Raw genomic sequence first — 18,980 nt, 5'->3', positions numbered from 1 at the left:
ATCTTCCTCCGTATGAGAACTTCGCAGCTTTTTTGGCCTGTGTGCTTACTTTCGTCGCATCATACAGAATTTAGCGTCCATCAACGCTCCATTACATCAGCTTATGCCGAGGTCGGTAGCTTGTTTCGATGTCGTCCAAGAGTTCTGACTGCTCGCAGGGTTCTCACTGACTCACGGAGTGCCTACACCCTGCGTACCCTGTCATAAACACTTGACATTTGGTGGTACGTATATATATATATATATATATATATATATATTGTCACGAAGATAATTAATTCGGCACTCGCCGAAAGAGAACAGCCTTCTTTAATGATGGCCGACACTCAAGAGAACGCGCGCACACCTGCGCCCTTCGTCGTCTTCACTCTGGTGATCTTGTGCCTGTAGTGGGCAACTGACTTATGACTGTCAGTGGTGCCTGTAGCGGGCCGCTTTCTTCGCCTCATTACTCCCCACGTGGAAAGCGACCTTGCCGGTCGCCGGTTGGCGAGGGGCGTGCGGGTATTATGCACTTAATGTACAATTTACTACAGTGTTTGACATTGTGGGATGCCTGTTTTTTTGCAAACACTGCTGTTGATGTTGCATTATGAAACAGGTTGAACGCTGTTGTCAAGCTTTACAGGGACTTTGATTTCACCTCACTGCATCCCTCTTATGACGGATTGTGTCTGTCGCATTTGGCGTTGGAATAAAGTGATCGATTGATTGATTTATTGATTTATTCATTGCTTAATTTATTGACTACTGGCAGGAAGGCTAGACCAGGTGGCGCTTTGTTTTACGTTCTGGAGCCCCTGGCCATTGTGTGGTCATCTTTTTCACGCTTACCCGAATTTGCAGTGGACAAGGAACAGGCGCTCAAGAATCCGCTTGTGTGCAACTACCGCTGTAACTTTGCTCTCCGTGTGGGGCTGCCTCCGGACGGATTGTGCGACTTATTCCTTTACCAGCTCGAGAGCGAGGAAACATTCATGGACTTTAACAAGTCACTGTGCTTCCGTTACTATTTGCAACCGCCAGCAATGAAGAACGGTGTCACGCAATACGGATTGGCCATCTTCGCGAAGTAAGTAGTAGAGCTGCGGGTAAAATCTGTGAGCGGATCGGGCGACGGATCATCTAATGCGTGTAGCAATGTCTCAGTCCGTTCATACTGGACTTATCGCGACATTTTGCGGTCTTGTCAGCTTTGCTTAAAGTGGCACAAATGTCGTTTACAGCGTCTAACTGGTGTGTAGCGATACTAGTGATTCTTGTTATGGGACTTTCGGCTCCGATACAACACGAAGCAATCGTTCTCTTGCCGTACCGTGTTTCGCCTGAGAGCTTTGGGGCGTCTAAAGGTTTAGATGGTGTGATTTTCGTCTGCTGCCGTCTATGGCGGCGGCGGGAAGGGGCTTAAGACTCGAGAGAGGAGGATGGTAGTCGCCTTCGATGCTCAGACCAATGGAAAAAAATTAAGCCAGTTCCGCGCTTATGAAATCTGATGAAACAGAAGAGCTCTGCAAGCGTGGGTGTACAGCGTAGTGGAAATGAAGCTCGACTTCGGAGCGTGGGTACCCTGGTTAGAATCCCGCCCAGCCAATAAATTCATTTTGTTTTATTTATTTTTTCTCACTCTCCGTATGCGCTCTCCCAGCTCACGCTCTTCTTGCTCGGCGATGCTGCGCAGGACAACGAGACGAACCTAGCGAGGCTTTAACAGCTCAGCTGTAACAGCAAACATGTGGTGGCAAATCATCTTATATGTATAGACACCTACAGAAACCGCTACGGTTGTGCTGGTTAACGACTCTTTTTTTATAGAATTACGCAATGAAAGAACAAACGCTACCTAACACCAGTTATGATTTTTTCCCCGTGCACGTGCTGGAAGAAGGCGTGATACTACAGGAATAAAAAGCTACAACAAAGGAGAGAGCACCGTCTCCTTTTCTGTCGTTTATTCCCTTGTTTTCACATAGTATCGCGCCTTCATACGTAGGTACGTAGGTGCAAGAAACGTTGGACCTACTAGCACAACAACAAATGTAGCGCGTTAGGTCCGGTAATACGTTTCATGTGCCCGCCGGTTGCTCGGTGGAGTGTAAGACATTGACTTTCTTATGGAACTCTCCACGCACATACCATGACGCAGGCAAGCACGAAAGAGCGCGCGCGAACTAACCACCGCCAAGGGAATCGTGGAGTTCCTACGCCTGTGGGCGATGGGCCTTCACCACTTCGGCCTCAGCTTTGTCACGGGGTCAGCCAAAAAGTTGGTGGAATTTGACTTCGGTCTGCTTGGCGTGAGTATAGCGTTCTTGCGTTTTCTAATTATCAGGGCTTTTGTATTACAAAACGAAATCCTCTTAATCCCAGGGCACTTAGTAATGTGAAAGCATCGTAGTTAATTATTGGTTGAAGAAGATCGGTGGTGATGCAGTGCTATGCATCGTATTTTTATGTGTATTTACTTCGTCCTTATCCTTGACGCTGCTCTCACTTCAGCACATATTTGGGTATTACTCTTGAGGAGTTCAACGCGCCGAAATTTTTAGTTATGCTACAATGAACTCCAATTGATTCATGCTGGTGTTGAAGAAGGAGACAGGAAAGAGACGAAGAGAGTGATTAGACCATGGCGAAGAAAGCTATTTGGATATAGCGCAATGTGATAAAAATAAATGAATAAACAAGTAAAGAAATGACTAGATAAATGTGTCTGCCGGTCCGTCGAGCGTTTATAGTGCTATGTCTCGACATCTATATGCAAGAGGGCACCAGTTGCAATGTGCGCTACAATTGAGGCATGTGGCGTAAAAGCCCTCCTATGCCACCTAATCACTAGGTAACATACGAGGGATATTTCGGCCACGTGCCTGCTTTCCTGTGTAGAACAAATGAGTAAAAATGGATGTTCCACATCCAGCCACTATGGCTTTAAATGGCCCTGGCCAACACTCCCCGGGCTAGATCCAGTAAATATAAATAAATACCCAAGTTAGTGGACGGGTTGATAGCAGCAGTCGTAGCACAATTGGTAGTGCAGCGCACGGGTGATGCGGAAGTTGTGGGTTCGGCTCCCACCGACGGCAAGTTATCTTTTCGCTCAATTATATTTCCATTTTCTTTATAGGGGCGAAGCACCTTAGGGCCGAGCTTTGTCCCTCCCTCGTCACCCGTCGTCCGTAGCTCTGGTTTGCATGGAGACCGCTAGGGGCGCTGCGGTGCACAAGGGTGTTCGTTCCCGACGCGCGCTCTCTTTCTCTCTCGTTCCCGACGTGCGCTCTCTGTCTCTCGTCCGTAGCTCTGGTTTGCATGGAGTCCGCTACGGGCGCTGCGGTGCAAAGGGCTACATAGGCGCTCGTTCCCGACGCGCGCTCTCTTTCTCCCTAAATTTAGCCATGGATGATAACGGTCGCTTCTGATGACGGCGCACTCGCTATGGATGAAAAGGTGAGAGTGGCGGCTCAACTGCAAGCGGAGTCGAGGGCTCGCAAAGCTGCTGCAGCACGGCGACGCGGACAACAAGCGGACCTGGAGTCTAGGGCGCGGGAAGCAAAACGGCAATGCCGGCAAGCGGACCCGGTGCTGAGGGCTCGCGAAGCTGCAGTAGCACGGCAACGCCGGCATGCGGACTCGGAGCTGAGGGCTCGCGAAGCTCGCGCTTGAACCGAGCATCGGCGCCACCAACCTCAGGTAGAGAACGCTTCCGGCGTTTTGCCGCCGCTTCCCGCGCTCTCGCTGTCTCTGGGTCCGCTTGCCGGCGTCGGGGGATTCACGATGACCGAATGATCCCCCGGTGCTTCGCTCACTCATCATCATTCACTTCGTGGATATCCGGTGATTTTTATTTTCTACATTTCAAATTCAACTACGTCTTTTGGCTTCACACACATAAATATCTGTAACGCGAGCAGGAGGTTGCGAACGGAGACAAACATGGTGGCCCGAACACTCTTTTATTCTTCCTTTTCCTCCTTCACCACTATTGCACCGCACCGTCCTTGTGCGGTTCGTCACAGGATTCCCCCTCCCCCCGAGAGAGTCGTAGGTACAGGGGCGGATAATACCGTCTTAATCTCCCCACACGAACGATGTCAGTCTGGCGGTCCGGTGACGTCCAGAAGAGCTCAGATGGCCGAGGCTGGCTGTTGAACTCCGGACGACATATGCATGCCCCGATGAAGAAAGGTTTGGACACACGGCAGCTGTGGAAACTCAGAAGTCGTTGCGACTCGCAGACACATGGTGTCTCCTGCTCGAATGTTCCGTGGTCTGGGTCGTTGCGGCGACGTCTCTGTTTGTCCGGTATGCGGGCAATGTGCTCGAGTCTTTTCCGTTGTCGTGCACAGCGTTCTCGCAGGAATTCTTGGGTGAGAGCAGTCCTGATAGGTGGTGCTGCAGGTGCGTTCGGCGACGTTCTTTTCTTGCAAAACACCGTATTTGTTGAGTTCGCCTTGGATTGAGTAGGCTTGGGCGTTGACGTCTTTCTTGTTGTCGCATGTGTGGAAATTTCGGTGACGCTCTTCGTCGCCTTCTGTTTCGAAGTCGAGGTTGCTGCCGTTGTTCTTGGAGTTGTTGTTGTTGATGTTGTTGCGACATTTGTTGAGGTAGCGCTTCTATCGCAATATGCCTTTGATTTCTTTCGCAAATTAAAGTGGGGAGCAATCTGTAGCTGGTACACTGCTCCATTTTGTGAGACTTGTCTGGTTGCGAGGACAGTTTGGCCGGATTTTCAGAAGACTGTTCTGAGGCTGCTGGGACTTCTTTCAGAGTGGACGCTTCTGTAATATGACAGTGTGCGATGCTGCTTGGCGCGTGCGAAGCTTCTGAAGTGGCAGCGGCTTATTGAGGTGTAGTGTACAGAAGAAAGCTTGAGAGTCGCGAAGCAGCTTGATCTCTAGATTTAGGTGGCTCCAAATTGTCTTCGCCTTGAAAGGTATGTGCATTGGTGCTAGTGCTTGTATTCTGATGTCTTGGCAGTAAGCAAGTTGGGTTCGTTTCACCAGAAGAACTGATTGTTCCTGTTTCTTCACGATTCGTGTTGCTGATACAGAAGTTTGTGTCCATGAAGTTTCGAATTCCTGGTGATTGATCGCTGGAGGATGTCGCAGCGTATGTGGCCTGACCATGTTCTTCCAGAGAAGGGTCGTCTGTCTGAGATGTCGTGACATCGTGCTCAATCGTGTAAGGCAGGCAATGCGGAGAAGAGTCGGTTGACTTGAAAGTGCGTAGTGGCCCGCGCATCCGAGAAGAGCGTTGGAATCCGTTAGACGCTGCAACGATGACATTAGTGCTGCAGCGTGCTGAAGACGTGCATAGTCTTGACTGATGTACGGAGGTCCAACGTGGTTCAATGTCGGGTTTCGAAGGAACGAAATGGCGTGCATATCGTTTAGTGCGCAGTGGCTTTTGATTTAGTGGGAATGTCAAGTTCATGCTATGGCGCGATTGCACGTCCTCTTCACGGGTGAATCACGACAAGGAAAACTCGCCGACGATCTTCTTGTATGAGCCCGCTCATTAGTGCAACATTGCGACTGTACGTAACTGCATGGAAATTTCTGCTGCTGGTGAATGATGCAGGGGTCTGGATCAATAACTTAGAAGCGACTGATCATTACATCTTTGATTTCTTTCCATGATTCATTATATTCGAATATGTGAGTCAGATAGCAGTGAAATGCCTCACCGGTCAGGTATTCATCGAAGTTGGCGACCATCTCCTGTTCCGACCATGATGCAGCGGATGCGTAGAACTCAAACAAGCGGAACCAGTCTTGCACGGGACCATCGTCCGCTGATCCAGTGTACTTGGGGACGTCCAAGGCCTACGATGATGCGGTCATGATGCTGGTTTGTTTCGGTGGAGGATCTGTGCGCTGATCTGTGTGGATCTGTGCACAGCGTGGCGTGGAATACTTCCTTGTTGATGTGAGACCGATGCGGTGGCTGCCAAGTCTTTATCCCGTCGGCTTGTGTGACGCGAGCAGAAGGTGGCGGACGGTGGCAAACATGGTCGCCCGAACACTCTTTTATTCTTCGGCTGCCTCCACCGCTATGGCACCGCACGGTCATTGTGCGGTTCGTCATATATATATATATATATATAATAAACCTAAGATAACCGCGAAGTTGTGCTTCTGATTTTCCTCAATACGCTTGGCCCATTGAAAAATCCAGTTACTACTATATATATATACATGGAAACCATCACCGAAGCAGTACGTGACGTGCGCGCACACGGATGGGAAGTGCAGCAGTCCAGTGTGCCAGTATGGGGACCTCCGCGGACACACAATTTACGTTCACTTAATTCAGCACTGGGCAGCGCGTGTCTTTACCGTGTATAACAACTGTGGTTCTCTGCGATTTATTATCCACACTTTCCCCTATTTTCTCGAAGTAAGCTAGAGAATATAATGCAAACAGGTATGCATACCCGTAGGTGGAGGCTCTCTATACAGGTCATTACGTCTGACTTCAGTCTTTAGTTACACGTATAATGATCTCAAACTAAACCACTTTCCATAAATGTAAACACTTACCACCATATTTACAAATAAGCTTCGACACGAAACGTTACTTCTGCTCCACTGAATAGATTGCGTCTGAATCCCCGCCCCAGCGAAAGCTCCCTCATGGTAATAAAATAACATATCTGGGGCGCTATACTCGAAGGGCCGATTTCGGCCCGCTTGTGATTTCTAGCGACTTCGTGAAACGTCGGTGAGTGAAATAAGATAGTGTGGAGGTAGCGACAGCAATGGTTAATGAACAAGGTTACAAAATGTGCGTGTGGAGCAACAAACGCATCATGAAAGGAGTAGTTAGGTTCCATTCCAATTTCGTTATTAAAGTACATGCAAAATGCCGAAATACTGCTATGAGAGCCACTGTACTAATTTGGACAACATTTGGTGCACTTAAGAGAATACATTAGGTGCTATCTAGTTCAGGAAGCACAATATCAATTGATTGCGTTGCATTTCATAAACAAATTGCCGAAAACGGGTAGGTAAAATAATGTACTCGTACAAAGTTTGCAAGTCTATAACTCTGCACTTAAGGTAGATAGCGCAGTTCTGTCAATTGCATCTGTGAAATAATTAAAGTGGACAACTTTGATGTATGAATTCCTAATGTACACATACATGAAATCACTACAATGTTTACAAGCATTTCGCGAAAGTCATAGTAAATATAGCGGTGTTGCAACAACAATGAAATCAATTGCTAGGCTGGTTCTTTTATATACGAAATACTAGTGGCGTCACTCCCCACGTCGCAAGCTGCCGTCGCCTCGGAAGCTCGCGCCACAGTAACCTTTACCTGGAAACGTATGCGGGAGCGCTACGGGATTCGCAATGCCATCAAGAGCGCCTTATCATCAATTATGTGGTTCGAATGCTTGTTTTGTGCTTGTTCTTTATTGAAACGAGTGCTGTTCTGCGTGTTGTGTAGTTATTCTAAAGAATTTAGGCAGTTTTCGCTTCCCTTTGCTGAGTGCTTCAAGCCTGCTTCACCTCCGCTGTGGGTCGGCCCGGAATTGCACAACCTCCGGGATCGGCCCACATTTTTCCGCACGAACGACTCCACGAAAAAGGCCGACGAACGAGAGGCCAACACCTTCGCTGTAATAAGTAGTGGTACAGTTCAGAGAGGTATATCGTTTATCACATTTGTCAACTTTAAACGTTTTATTAGGCGTAGTTTAGCGATGTGTGATAAGTCGTCTTATCAGCGTTGGCGACAAGAGTGACGTTGTCGGAACCAATTACCGTGCTGGGTGCACGTCACAGACAAGCATTTTCTGCCTGCGGACATGCCTATTCACGAATTAAAGTTCTGGAGTTACAGTGGACGACAATAGGCGCCCTGGCCCTAACAGCCTTAAAAACATACCGCTGTAAATCATTCAGCGTAAAAGGGAAAAGGAAGCGTCAGGCGGCTACATTCGTCACCCTCAATGGGTACGTTTGCACACGATGAGATTGCTGCGCAGCAGGAATGGATAATCGAAAGTATAGTTGCTCTGCCCTTTGCAGCTCTGGTCAAAGTCTGGTGTTGTCTACACACTCGCTGTTCACCGTGGTTGTCGAAATAGCACCTGTCTTAGCCGTGCCTGTGGCCACCGTGGCCTTGAAATAAGCGTGCAAACGCCGATGAGAAGACGCTGAATGGCGGGTGTTTCCACGTGACCAAATAAGCGGCACCCATGGGTAGAATGCTGTAAATGGTCTACAGAGCACAGAGCAGGCTCCACACAAGCGAAATTATCATCATCAGCAGCAGCAGCCTATATTTATGTCCACTACAGCGCGAAGGCCTCTCCCTGCGATCTCCAATTAGCCCAGTCTTGCGCTAGCTGATTCCAACTTGCGCCTACAAATTTCTTAACTTCATCGCCCCACCTAGCTTTCTGCAATCCTCGACTGCGCTTCCCTTCTCTTGGTACCCATTCTGTAACTGAAATGGTCCACCGGTTATCCATACTACGCATTACACGGCCTGCCCCACTCCATTTTTTTTCTTAATGTCCATTAGAATATTGGCTGTTCCTGTTTACTCTCTGATCCACACCGCTCTCTTCCCGTCTCTTAACGTTAGGCCTAACATTTTTCGTTCCATAGCTCTTTTTTCGGTCTTTAACTTGTTCGCGAGCTTCTTTGTTAACCTCCAAGTTTTTGCCCCACAACTTAGCACCGGTAGAATGCAATGATGGTACACTTTTCTTTTCAAAGACAGTGGTAAGCTCCCAGTCAGAATTTGGCAATGCCTGCCGTATGTACTATCGAAAATAGTATGCTTTAATAACCCTTCTGTGCAACTCCTGTGATGACCCGCTGCGGTGGCTCAGTCAGCTAAGGCATTGCGCTGCTGAGCACGAGATAGCGGGATCGAATCCCGGCCGCGGCGGCCGCATTTCGATGGAGGCTAAATTCAAAAACGCCCGTGTGCTTGCGTTGTAGTGCACGTTAAAGAACCCCAGGTGGTGAAAATTAATCCGGAGCAATTTACTACGGTGTGCCTCATAATCAAAACTGGTTTTGGCACGTAAAACCCCAGAAAGAAGAACTCCTGTGGCGAAGAGCAATTACTTCTGAAGCGCACTTTCCCTTCAGTCCATTTGTATTGACATCCTGAGGACACCTTAATACAAAAAACACAATGCAGTGACTACTTTTTTCAAAGAGCGGTGTTGCCATCCAATTGTTTAAGTCGATGTGTACACTATTCATTGGAGAAAAGGTTTAGAATACGTGTGTTAGAAACAAGCACGAAAGCTGCGTGATGGAGCTAGTGCAAAACTGCGGCGTGCAATTTTTTACATCTTATCGTTGTTGCGATCCCAACGCAGAAGCTCAGGAGCCTTCAGGACATGATTGACCATTTGACGGGCAAGCTTCACAAGCGGCGCTATTTGGTTCTCGGAGTCCAGGCCTGGTACTCAAACTTCGAGGCCCAGAAGGAGCTGCTAGCACAGGCCATCCACAACATCTCCATGTGAGCCAGTGCATACATGTTTACCTAATATATGACCACTTCAATCTGTGGTCACTGAAGAATGCATTTCGCACGAATGTTTTCATACCTTGCTATTGTATCACTGCTTCATTGTGTTCGGCATTTCCAGTGCCAATTATAGCTTGCTAATGGATGGATCTTAGTTGCGCACCTCATCTTAGTGCACCACATCACATTATACGAACAAAGAGATGAAGATTACATTTACGAAATTCGTGCTCCACGAAGTGCGTGTGGAAGGAATCATGGCTGCACGGCTGCCATGCATTGAAAACCTGTACTGAGCAGTACAATCTCTTTCTTCAGACTTATTAAAATGTCAAATTCGCACGCAGCTACCTGCAATGCGTTTGAAATGAAGCTATGGCGAGAACACGAATGACTATCGCGGAATAAGTTTCAGAAGCGTTCTGGTGTTGTTCCTAGAGCGAGTATTTTCTCTCTAAACCATCAGAAGAGACAGAAACACATCAGACACGTGCCCTTTACTGTCACTGAGCAGCAACCATCTTGTACGAGTAAGGCACGGGTCAGGCTTTAGTGGATGGTCATGGTGTGCGGCTTTAATGAGCAAGTCAGCCAAATAGATTCTTTTCTCTAAAAACAGCAAATAATAAAGAATATATATTGACGCGAAGTAAGCTGCCCACTACAGGCACCGATCGTCAGAAGTCAACTGTCCACTACAGGCACAAGATCGCCAGAGAGAAGACCACGAAGGGCGCAGGTGTGCGCGTGCTCTCTTGAGTGTCGGCCATCATTAAAGAAGGCTGTTCTCTTTCGGCGAGCCCCGATTAATTATCTTCGGGACATTTTACTGGTGCAGGCGCTGGGTATATGATACCATTGCCGGAGACGCAGCGTACCCCTGACTCATCCCCAATGAGCTAGTAGCCTGGGAGAGATTACTCCTGTGCACGCACGCACCAGCCGCCGTCTTCAAGGGCTCCAACCTGAGCACGGTCTGTTGCCCGATCGTATCCTGACGATGAACCCGAGCCCACAGTCTCCTGCTGCGGCGGTTCCATCGGCGCAGTTCATCTTCAACCAGCCACAGACACCGATTGCATTCCACGTAGATGCTACTGAAGACGTTAACATTGGCTAGACCATTTCGAGCGGGTCGCCGAATGCAACGGATGGAACGAAGAGCGCAAGTTTCGCAACGTGTACTTCGCTCTCCAAGACTCCGCGAGGACGTGGTTCCATAACAATGAAGCGACATTGGCTCCGTGGCTCCAATTTCGACAGCAGCTGATCGCCACATATTCCAACATGGACAGGAAGGAGCGAGCGGAGCTGGCAATACAGGCAAGATTCCAAGCCCCGAACGAGAGCGTGACCACGTGTACTGAAGACATGGCTCGGCTCTTCAGACGTGCAGATACCTCAATGGCCGAAGACAAGAAGGTCCGACATTTGATGCGCGGTGTGAAGCAAGGGATCTTTGCTGCAATTATTCGGAATCCTCCCACAACACTTGCGGACTACCTTGCTGAAGCGACAGCAATGGAAAGGGCCCTTCGACTAAGTGCCAGACAATACAACCGTAACGTGATGGAACTTTCGCACAGCCCCTCCTGCATGACTTCGGAAAACCACCTCGACGACCTACGCGAATTGATCAGGGCTGTGGTAAGAGAAGAGCTCCACAAAATGCAGTTAACCGACGTGCCGACAGCCCGAATTTCTGTGGCGGAGATAGTGCGCGACGAGATTAGGCAAGCCGTCCAAGCTCCTGAACGCTACGAGATACCACAACAACGGGAGCCAATCAGAATGACTTATGCGGATGCCGTACGATGACCGTCGTTGTACGGCACCCCAAACGTCATGCGCCCCTCTGAACAAACAGAAGTACTATTCAGGCGTCGCAGTCCACCGTCCATCGAGGAGTCGAGGCCCAGGAAAAGCGACGTCTGGCGGGTCCCGACCTCAGGCCCCTATGTTTTAATTGCGGAGAGGCTGGCCACGTCTACAGGATGTGCCCCTATCGACGCGTGGGCCTCCGCGGATTCCCTCCAGGTGCACCTCGCCCACGACCTGGTCAGCGCCCGATGGAGATAGAGAACTTCATCGCCAGTCGTGACAGTTCGTTCGAGCAGCGAAGGTACGAGCCCCGTTCTGCATCGCCTGCTCGATACCGATTGCCAAGTCCCTCATTTCATCGAGATGCTCGTGGACTTCGTTCACCCAGCCCTGCAAACCCGGTAAACTCAGTCCAACGACCTCCAGAGGTGAGGCCACTGCCGCCGAGCGCATCGAATATCCTCCATCACAACGACAACGACTACAACGCACCGACGTTAAGTCATACTCAGGTGCCCAAAGGCAAGTGGTCACTTCGGACATATTGGTTACCATAGACGACGAAGAAGTCACGGCATTAATTGACACTGGTGCGGACAGCTCGATTATGAGCAGAGAGCTTGCGTCAAAGCTAAAGAAAGTTTTTACACAGTGGACTGGGTCGCAGGTCCGTACTGCTGGAGGGCATCTACTAAGTTCCGTGAACCCGAGCCCACAGTCTCCTGCTGCGGCGGTTCCGCCGGCGCAGTTCATCTTCAACCAGCCACAGACACCGATTGCATTCCACGTAGATGCTACTGAAGAAGTTAACATTGGCTAGACCATTTCGAGCGGGTCGCCGAATGCAACGGATGGAATGAAGAGCGCAAGTTTCGCAACGTGTACTTCGCTCTCCAAGACTCCGCGAGGACGTGGTTCCATAACCATGAAGCGACATTGGCTTCACCGCTCGGGTAAATATTCGTGGATTTACGTACGTCGGGGACTTCATTATTCTGCCCAGCTGCTCGAGGGACTTCATACTCGGCATGGACTTTCACAGGCGTATGGAGCCATAATTAACCTGGAAAGATCAAGCATGACGTTCTCTACAGCAAAAGCCATAGAAAGTGATGCTGACGACGAGAATCACAGCGAAAACGCCTTGCGCATCGTCGAAGACAGCATAACGGTACCGCCAAGAAGGAGCCTGCTGACCCTGGTAACGTGCGACGCATTCGACGGCTTTGAGGGCATCGCCGAAGCAAACACTCCGTTAATGCTTGAGCGGAACATCTGCATTGCAAGGGGCCTCGTTCAGCTTCAGCACAGACGCTCATTAGTCCTGCTGACAAACTTCAGCAACGAATATTAGCACTTACCGCAAGGCTGTTGCCTTCCTACATGAAATTGCTGCCTTCACTGATGTCGTCTGGCTAGAAACTACTTCCCCTAATTCATCGAAAGAGGTCAACCTGAGCGATCGCATTCTGATTAACTCCGACTTATCGGAACGACAGAAGCAGCAGCTACTGGACCTTGTCAATGACTTCTCTGGCTGCTTCTCTACCGAGTCTAAAGTACGGCGCACCTCCGTTACGAAGCATCGCATTCGTATACGGATGAGTCAGCACGCCCCGTTCGTCAGCATCTTTACCGCGCTGCTCCTACGGAAAGGGGGGATGACTGATAAGGCGCCAGGTTCAAGACATACTAAATGATCACGTGATTCAGCCATCCATAAGTCCTTGGGCGTCACCCGTCGTTTTAGTTAAAAAGGACAATACACTACGCTTCTGCGTACGTAGACTACAGACGGCTGAACAGTGTCACCAAACGCGACGTTTATCCCCTGCCACGGATTGAAGACGCTCTGGATCGTCTACGCCACGCCCAATTTTTCACCTCATTGGATCTTAAGTCTGGGTACCGGCAGATCGAAGTAGATGAGCGTGACCGCGAAAAAACGGCATTTGTGACTCCCGATGGATTATATGAATTTAAAGTTCTCCCATTCGGCCTGTGTTCCGCACATGCCACATTTCAGCGGATGATGGGCACTGTTCTCTCTGGACTGAAATGGCAGACGTGCTTAGTCTACTTAAATGATGGTGTGGTGTTTTCAAGAACGTGTGATGAACATTTAGAACGACTCAAGAATGTACTCCTCGCAATCAGCAAAGCAAATCTGACTATCAAGCCTGAGAAATGTCATTTTGGCTTTCAGGAGCTAAAGTTTCTCGGACACGTGGTCAGCCCCCGCGGTGTTCGGCCAGACCCCGAGAAGCTAGCTGCCATCGCTGAATTCCCGCGTCCCACAGACAACGACGGTAGTAAGCGCAGAGACCTAAGAATTGCTGAACTGCCTTCTTTTGTCGAAGAATTTTCAAGGATCGCCGAACCATTAACGAGACTGACACGCCAAGATGTACCCTTCAAGTGGATGGAAGAACAACAGGAAGCCTTTACAGAATTGCGGAAGCGACTGCAAACAGCCCCCGTACTCGCGCATTTCGACGACAAGGCTGACACAGAAATCCACACAGACGCCAGCAACGTGGGGCTCGGTGCTATACTCGTTCAGTGGCAAGACGGCGCCGAACGAGTACTAGCCTACGCGAACCGCAGTCTCACAAAAGCTGTCGTTTGGGTCATCGGTAAGTTCCAACCCTACCTTTACGGCCGCCCTTTTCGCGTAGTAAGTGACCACCACTCACTGTGTTGGCTTGCGAGTCTTAGGGACCCTTCAGGCCGCCTCACTCGATGGAGCCTCCGCCTTCAGGAGTACGACGTAACAGTGGTACATCGATCCGTACAGAAGCACGGCGACGCTGACTGCCTCTCACGTGCACCGATACCTTGCAAGCCCAGTGACTTAGAACAAGATTGGCAGTTTCTTGGTATATTAGACAATGTCAAGATGGCTGACCTCCAACGTGCAGACAGTACATTGCTTCCCCTCATCAGATACCTTCAGGGAACCGATGTTGTTGTTCCACGACCGATTTCACGAGGTCTGACTTCTTACTGCCTCCGGAACGACGTGCTCTACAAAAAAAAACTTCGAAAACAGCCACGAAACGTTCCTTCTTGTCGTCCCCGTTTCACTGCAGGCGTGTCACGACGACCCGTGTGCCGGACACTTAGGCTTCGCCAGGACGTTAGCGCGCATACGCCAGAAGTATTACTGGCCACAACTGTTCTCGTCCGTTCAGCGCTACGTGAGAAGCTGCCGTCATTGCCAACGGCGCAAGGTTCCGTCTTTGAAACCTGCTGGTCTTCTGCAACCCCTAGACCCTTCTCCAGCACCGTTTCAAAAGGTGGGCATGGATCTCCTCGGTCCGTTTCCTACGTCATCTTCAGGAAACAAATGGATAGTCGTCGCAACGGACTACCTAACGCGGTACGCAGAAACCAAAGCTGTGCCTCACGGAACCGCTACAGAAGTCGCTATGCTTTTTATTCATGAAATCGTGCTACGTCACGGGGCCCCTTCCGTCTTAATAACCGATCGAGGGACTGCGTTTACTGCTGACTTAATGCAGGAGATCGTCACGCTGACCCACACCAATCATCGGAAAACCACGGCCTATCACCCACAAACTAATGGACTAACCGAGCGCGTCAACAGAACTATGGCCGATATGATCTCGATGCACGTTGACGTAGAGCACAAGCCCTGGGACCAAATTCTAACATACGTGACATTCGCATACAATACGGCTGTGCAGGAAACCACCCGATTCACACCATTTGAACTGGTGTATGGGCGTTGCGTAACAACACCTTTAGACGCCATGCTCCCGGTAGACAATGGAACAGGAAGTGACAATGCTGACGACTTCGTCCAGAAAACCGAAGAAGTTCGACAGCTTGCTCGCAACCGCACCCGCAACCAGCAGAGTGTCGACGCCCGCCGTTACAACAGTGGCCGAAGGAACATTCAGTACGAACCCGGCGACTACGTTTGGGTGTGGACACCCATCCGTCACCAGGGGCTGTCGGAAAAATTACTGCGCGGATACTTTGGCCCGTACAAGATCGTCAGGCGGCTCAGCGACGTGAACTACGAGGTCGTCCCTCAGAGTACTAATATGAGCTCTAGCCGACGGCGGGCACGAGCCGAGATTGTCCACGTAGTACGGATGAAGCCGTACTACGCCCGCGAAGAAGTGCCCCTCTGATCTACTCTCTCCCACGCCCTCTGTCGCCATTTACCCTCTCCGACCGGCGACCGGGACGGTCGCTTTTCACGTGGAGAGTAATGACACGAAGTCAGCTGCCCACTACAGGCACAAGATCGCCAGAGAGAAGACGACGAAGGGCGCAGGTGTGCGCGCGCTTTCTTGAGTGTCGGCCATCATTAAAGAAGGCTGTTCTCTTTCAGCGTGCCCCGATTAATTATCTTCGTCACAATATTAAAAATATTTGAAAATCTATTCGTCTAACCTTCTTCGACCGCTGTCAACGCAATCTTCACGGATAATGTAGACAATGAAGGATCAGGTGCGCCACGGCATGCGCGCCGCGCGCTCACCCTGAAGAGGCATCTGTGCTGTTAGCCCCTAGAAGCTTCGGTGGCGCCTTCTCGCGCGTCACGTCAGATCGGAGAATCCGCTGCCGCGACGCGCACATGCTTGCTACGTGAAGGTTGATTGACGGGATCGGTCAACGTGCGTTGATCGAGTTATTAAAATCTTGTGAGCGTGTAAGTTTTTACCGCAGTATACGAGATATTCTGTACACTACTGGGCCGCGGAATCTAGGGCAGACGACGGTGGAATCATGCTTTGAGGGGATCTGTCCTGGAATATTCTGCTAGCTACAAGTGTGTACCCGTCCGTGTATAGCGTGCATATTGTCTGAAGACTGTTCCGTGCTTGTGGCGCACTACTAGCAATATGCAAGGAACATTACCTTGGCGTATCGAAGCAGTAGTGAGCATCAGCACCACGAGCGGGTGGTTGTACCTGATGCGCTTAGAATAGGAGATCCTCGCGTTAACGTTTGGTCGAGCGAGACATCATGCCTGTTGCGTGCGATGGCCCAACACGGGGTGCGTACAGTTTGTCGTCTGTTACTCATGTGGCGCCATCCTTTGCGCACATACGTACAGCTGCACTTCGGTACGAGCTTGTCAGATGTAAGAGGCCGCCTGCAGCGCGAAAAAGAAGAAGAGCACGTGAAGCACGGTGTTCGGAATGGCACGAGCTCTCGAGGCGCGTGAGCCGAGGCGTAATCGGGGGATGAACGGCGCTGTCGGTGGATTATCGACGTGGCTTCGGGCCAGGAAGGTCGCATCGCCAGCTACGCTCTGGCGACGGGAGACTTGGGGGTCTGGCTGAGCCCGTGACGTTGGCCGTCCAAGGTGTGGCCGTCGACCTCGGCAAGTTCGAGCGAGGCTCCTGGACTGGCTGCAGCCTCTCACGGCAGGCCCGGGCACCCCAGAGAGGATTCCCCTTTTGCGGCAGACCGGCACGTTCGATTCTCCACGGGACGCCACGTCGGCACTCATGAAGAAGTTGCGACGCATCCCGACGCTAGGTCGGGATGCGTCGCATGCGGATGCGGTCCAGGTGGGCTATAAGCAACACCGAGCGCCGTCACTGTAGACTTACTGACGAGCTCATCACTGACAAAGTACCGACGAGCTCACCACCGAGAAAAGAGACGACGCGACGCCGACTACATCATCAACGAGAGCGACAACTGCTTGGGAAAGGAGCCGACAAGTCCGAACAGACGTGCAACGACGGGTGCAGCAAGGTGACTCTTTGTAGCGTTTCAGGCGTGCGTCTCAGCGATAAGACAGGGTTGCCTGACTTTGAAGGATAGACGATACATACATGCGTAGGCGCAAATTTGAACTTGTTTAGTGTACTGAGCTTTAAGCTGTTCTTGTATTTGTTCGATATGCTTTAGTATGCTTGATTTTTAGTTTGAGGTTTTTGGTTGTGAGTTTGCGTGTGATTAAAAATCTGTTTGTTGTGTCGCCATCCGTCTTCCTTCTCCATCTCTTTTACCACCCACGCGCCCCCGAGATCGGTGACAAAAAAAAACATCACAATTGGCGAGCCTGTGCCAGGATCCGTTCCCGGATTCTATTCAGCCCAGTCACTGATACTCGGGAGTTGCAGAGATGGATTGGGAGGCGATATTGGCTACTATTCGCAAGCAGAAGCTCAGCAAGGAGCAGGGCCTCAAATTAATCGAGGAGGAAAGGAAGCGCGTCGAGGCCGCTAGATTAGCAGAACTTGCTGCAGTTAAGAAAGCCTACGAAGAGAGAAAACTGTTCCTAGAGAAAGAGACCAAGATGCTGCAAGAAAGAGCTCAGGCATCGGAAATGAAAGAGCGTGAGGCTGAGTCAATGATTGAGAGCAGGCCCAATAGCGTAGTGGAGCTGCATGACACGAGAGAGATGCCAGAAGTCGGCAGAGTGGATAGCGCCCGTGACGGCGTAGAGGAGAAGCTCACCACTGAGCGCTTGAGCAAGAGCAAACAGGATAACAGGGTAGCTGACATACAGACCGAGGTTTGGGTAAAGAAGGAGCAGAGCGGAGCAGAGAAAGAAGTAGCTGCACTTCAGAACGATAGTGGGTTGGTAATGGAAAATGATTCCAAGGATAGCCAAACATCAGAATCGATAAGTCAGCCAACCGTAGAGAGAAATAAAAAAGATGATAGATTCCCTAGTTGCCTAAGAGGTGCAACGCGTAAGGGCAAGAGGATTCGTAGGAGATGGAAAGCACGACAGCGTATTAAAACGCGGGTGCATGAGAAGATGCGGGCGTCAAGAAAAAAAATGAAGCCGGGTTAAGGCAGAGACATCCTAAGCTGCACGAGAAATGTGCCATTGTAGGAATAAGAAGGAAACAGGTTGGACGTAGGGAAGCATGGGAGCTCTGTAAAAGGAGGAAAAAATAGAGCAGTGCAACTGGTAGGCTACGAAAGGAATATTATTTAGGAATGCCCTCGGATAGTTGAGTTGTCAGGTTTTACGAATGTGTATAGATAGCAAGTTTATTCATATAGAGTGTTTGAGACAATAAGTATTAAGAACAATTGAGTACAGTGTATTGTGTGAACAGAACAAATGTGAAATGTGCGAGACAGTGCAGTGAAGTGTGGTCATGAGTATCAAGCGACGACGACGCACAGAGAACTACGCAAGTCACTGAAAAAGAGCCAAGTCCGCACCAAGATAAGGCCAAGAGAAAGCAGTTTTTTTGGCAAAAAAACTCTTGAAGAGTGGGCCATTGTCATGAGTAAGATCCCTGCGGCAAAAGGAAAGAAGAAAAGGACGAAGTAAATGGAGCGTTCCGAACGGCGCGAGCGCGCGAGGCGCGTGACCCGAGGTATGGTCGAGGCAGAAGCAAGGCTGAGCGAGCATTATCGACGTGGCTCCGGGCCAGGAAGGTCGCATCGCCAGCTACGCTCTGGCGACGGGAGACTTGGGGGTCTGGCTGAGTCCGTGACGTTGGCCGTCCAAGGTGTGGCCGTCGACCTCGGCAAGTTCGAGCGAGGCTCCTGAACTGGCTGTAGCCTCTCATTATATCTGTTATACGTCGGCTTAGCTTTATATACTCGGGCTCCTCTGTTAAACACTGCATCTCGCTCCGCCCAACTTCTGTTCGCTCGGGTAGATCTGAAAATCCTTCCTCTACCTTCTTTCT

At 50.2% G+C, this 18,980-nt stretch overlaps 1 protein-coding gene across 1 annotated transcript in view; it reads left to right on the top strand.

The window, feature by feature from the left end:
* LOC119459110 (uncharacterized) overlaps window positions 1-18,980 on the top strand; it is an 84,247-nt gene that overhangs the window by 44,724 nt on the left and 20,543 nt on the right. The window contains exons 7-9 of the mRNA XM_049671588.1: window positions 847-1,072; window positions 2,144-2,294; window positions 9,353-9,498. Coding sequence (XP_049527545.1) covers window positions 847-1,072; window positions 2,144-2,294; window positions 9,353-9,498 — 523 coding nt within the window. The remainder of the gene's footprint in view (window positions 1-846; window positions 1,073-2,143; window positions 2,295-9,352; window positions 9,499-18,980) is intronic.

Source organism: Dermacentor silvarum, chromosome 7 (genome assembly GCF_013339745.2).
Source record: "Dermacentor silvarum isolate Dsil-2018 chromosome 7, BIME_Dsil_1.4, whole genome shotgun sequence".
NCBI lineage: Eukaryota > Metazoa > Arthropoda > Arachnida > Ixodida > Ixodidae > Dermacentor > Dermacentor silvarum.
The sequence above is the reverse complement of the archived record's forward strand: the minus strand, read 5'-3'. Positions and strand labels throughout refer to the sequence as shown.